Source organism: Melanostigma gelatinosum (genome assembly GCF_949748355.1).
Source record: "Melanostigma gelatinosum genome assembly, chromosome: 11".
Lineage (NCBI taxonomy): Eukaryota > Metazoa > Chordata > Actinopteri > Perciformes > Zoarcidae > Melanostigma > Melanostigma gelatinosum.
In genome coordinates, this window is record NC_136644.1 from 1075472 (window position 1) to 1078686 (window position 3215).

At 43.0% G+C, this 3215-nt stretch overlaps 1 protein-coding gene across 1 annotated transcript; it reads left to right on the forward strand.

Annotated features, from left to right (window-relative positions):
- Positions 1-417: 417 nt before the first annotated feature.
- Positions 418-2368, forward strand: LOC306784128 (cysteine-rich protein 1). The gene is made up of 4 exons (XM_079277970.1): positions 418-567; positions 1711-1805; positions 1894-1948; positions 2092-2368. Exons 1-4 carry the CDS (start codon positions 525-527, stop codon positions 2100-2102), a joined length of 204 nt encoding a protein of 67 aa, XP_079134096.1. The 5' UTR covers positions 418-524; the 3' UTR covers positions 2103-2368.
- The last annotated feature ends 847 nt before the right edge of the window (positions 2369-3215 follow it).

Below are 3215 nucleotides of genomic sequence, written 5' to 3' on the forward strand. Positions count from 1 at the left end.
AGAGGATTGACAGAAGAAGGAAAGAAAGGCACAAGTGTCAGGTTTCTCTTTTCAATTCAGAGGCTCAACTCCTTCTTTTTAATCTAGAAACGAGGGTGAAAACAGGAGGAAAGGAGAGAAGATAGCGTGGAACTGGAGCTGCTGACAGCTGTTTTTCTCTCTTCTCTCCTCACCCTCATTGTGTCCTTCTGTTTCTGTCTCTCTTTACGGTGTGTGTTCCAAAGCACTTGTATAAACTTATACAACTGCCCATAAAATGATGCCGATCTAATTGGCTTCATATCTGCTATCATAAAGAGAAGGTGGCTTTTCAAATCACATCTCTCTCTCTTCCTGTGACGTCTCGCTCACCACATCCTGGTTCTGACTTCACAAGACGCTGACATAGCTGCAGATTAAAGGTTTTCCTGTCAATTTTCAGTTCACACACATATGCTCATACATGCTCTCGTAGGATATATTTTCTCACAACGCAAGCTAAAGTGCACGTGCCCAGACTGTATGTTCAATACTTGTATGCCATCATGGTCGGGTACTGTCCGATCTGTGGGAAGCCTGTCTTCTTTGGTGAGTGTGAAGCTCTAACTTTTTACTCATACGTCTGTCTGCCTTTATCTGTCTGATTTGTTTATCTCTCTCTCTCTCTCTCTCTCGCTCGCTCTCTTCTTTTACTCATTTCACCTGAAGAGGAAAAAGTATTAATACGAAAAGTCCAGCTGTATTAATTCAAAAAAGTGTCATAAAAGTCACAAAATGTCAAAAAAAAGTCGGCGGACAAAAGAAACAAATGTGTACTATTCATAATAAACTTTCTTACAGTGGACATTATAAGCTGCCAAACAGGTGAAACTCATAATTTGAACACTGGCGGTATTTCATTTACTTGTAACATTATATTATATTGTATATATTGTGCATTTTCCATACTTAATATTTTAATTTTATTGTGTAACCTTGTTTGCTGCTGCCACAGACAAAGTTCCCCTCGGGTATGAATAAAGTATATTTCTGTTCTATTCTTCTATTCTCTTATTAAGTGCATACTGAATACAGACACATCATTCTTGTAACTGAGACATGAGGCATCATTCATTGCACCAGTCAATCTGCCTTGAAAAAGGGCGTTGATATTCATTTTGATATGTGCAACTCATGTTTTGTTGATATATCTGGCTCTGTCGTCTGTTTGGAGGACAGAAAGAAGGCGTTTATCGTTGGCTTGCTCCTCTTTCAAGCATGCACACGAATGCTCGCACACAAATGCATGACAGCAACAGGATGTGGGTCGAGCCAAATGAGCTTGCGCGCTGCTTTCTGGGTTTCCTCCTTACCTTCTGTCTCTGTTGGTTGAGTCCTCTCCCACACTCAGACCGCTCACTGTGAAATGCACAGCAGCACTTAAACCAAGTCTTTTGTTGTTTTTATTTTACAAGCTAGTTTTACTTTTCTTTTTATGAGCCAGTTAAGTCAAACTCTCTGCTGTGACATGGTCTACTGAACTCCTCCTTTCTGTTCAACGTGTACTGAACAGCAGTCTACCCTTAAATCTCACTGTTTATTATAAATGACTGTAAATGACAAATAGTATTGTTTTTGATTGACGAGATTGTCCCAAATTTCAGAGATGCAAATACAAAATTCTGACTTTTTAGTGAAACATCTATGAAACGATAACCCACCATGCATCTCATTATTTCTTCCTTGGTCCAGGTGAGAAGAAGAGGTCCTTAGGGAGGGACTACCACCCTCTTTGTCTCAAGTGTCAAAAGTGCAACAGACAGCTCACAGCTGGACAACATGCTGAGGTGTGTGAGGACAAAGGAGGCAAAATGAAAACGATTACACGAATGAGAAGAATGATGCAGTAAATGTGTCCTGCTGCTTGTGTTTCAGTACGATGAGAAGCCGTATTGTCCACACTGCTACCTGAAGATGTTTAGTCCAAGAGGTACTGCCTTCCCATCATGAAAGCACACACACGCACACACACACACGCACGCACACACACACGCACGCACGCACACGCACACCACGCACGCACACACACACAGTTTCTGAATGTCTTTTCTTTGTGTGAATCTTTCTGGACAGGTAACAGATGACTGATTTTGATGGCACAGTGCAGCTCGTTCATGGACACCAGACTGAACCAACATGGACAAATGCTGACAGCGGCCTACAAAAGACCCCAAATGATGAGAAAATAGAGCGATGAATATGAATGATAGGCAGCTATCGACGAGCCTGTCCACTTTAGTTGTCGGTCATTTACACCTCCACAAAATGAAGTATTTATAAATGTGTGATGACCACTTGATGTGTAGGTGATTGTTCACTTTTATAATGTGAATTCATTTTGATTGTAAATTGTAAGTCTGTATTAATAAATGCATTTTTAAACAGGCCAACGTCAAACCCTGGATGTCTCAGCCTCTGTGGTGACCTTTGTAGTCAGGAGCCCACAGGCTCATATCGGGGCTCGCTGGGTGGGTGTATTTGCTCACAAGCTCACCAATACTCCAATCACAGACAACACACATGCACATGCAAAAAGTGAGTTGAGCTATAATGTTCTCCCTCATCAAGCAACCAGAGGAAAGGAGAAGGAAGGAAGGATGGAGGAATGGATGAGGGTGGTTGCTGTTGGCAGGTAAACCAAATACTGTGCCAGCGGAATCTGCTGGAATGGGTGCTACAGAGACGCAAAGACAGATCTCACACACACACACACACATGCATTCATGCACACTCTGCCCCTGAAGCAGTGTGTCTTGACTGCTGCAGGGGCTTGTCACCCAGTGGTGGGTGAAGTACATTGACACAAACACACACACACACACACAGAGAAAGGGGTGTGCTGACGTGCTTCCCTGTAAAGTGTCATGTGTCACAAGAGTGACATTTCAGGTATTTGTCCTTGAAGGATGGGCTACAGAAGAAAAGGGTATAAAGGATTAAAGAGGCAGAAACAATACAGAGAGAGCTGATGGACAAAGGAAGAGAGGCTGATGGGATTATTTCAACATCTGCAAAGAGCTAGCAGAGGGATGCCTGTGTCTCTCCAGCATGTCTTTGAACCTGTCCGTCTCCCTTTCATCCCAGAACCTCCTTCATCCTCCCTCTTCTTCTATCCCTGCACTCTCCTCCTCCCTCCTCCCTCCATGTCTCCTTCACCCCCTAACCCCCTACCTTGATAGATCACATGACTGCTGTGA

Excerpts from the sequence above, each read along its gene's own strand:
- LOC306784128 (XM_079277970.1), top strand. The coding sequence starts at position 525 with ATGGTCGGGTACTGTCCGATCTGTGGGAAGCCTGTCTTCTTTG. Across the intron at positions 568-1,710 it reads TGGGAAGCCTGTCTTCTTTG|GTGAGAAGAAGAGGTCCTTA; the intron begins GTGAGTGTGAAG and ends TCCTTGGTCCAG. Across the intron at positions 1,806-1,893 it reads CAGCTGGACAACATGCTGAG|TACGATGAGAAGCCGTATTG; the intron begins GTGTGTGAGGAC and ends CTTGTGTTTCAG.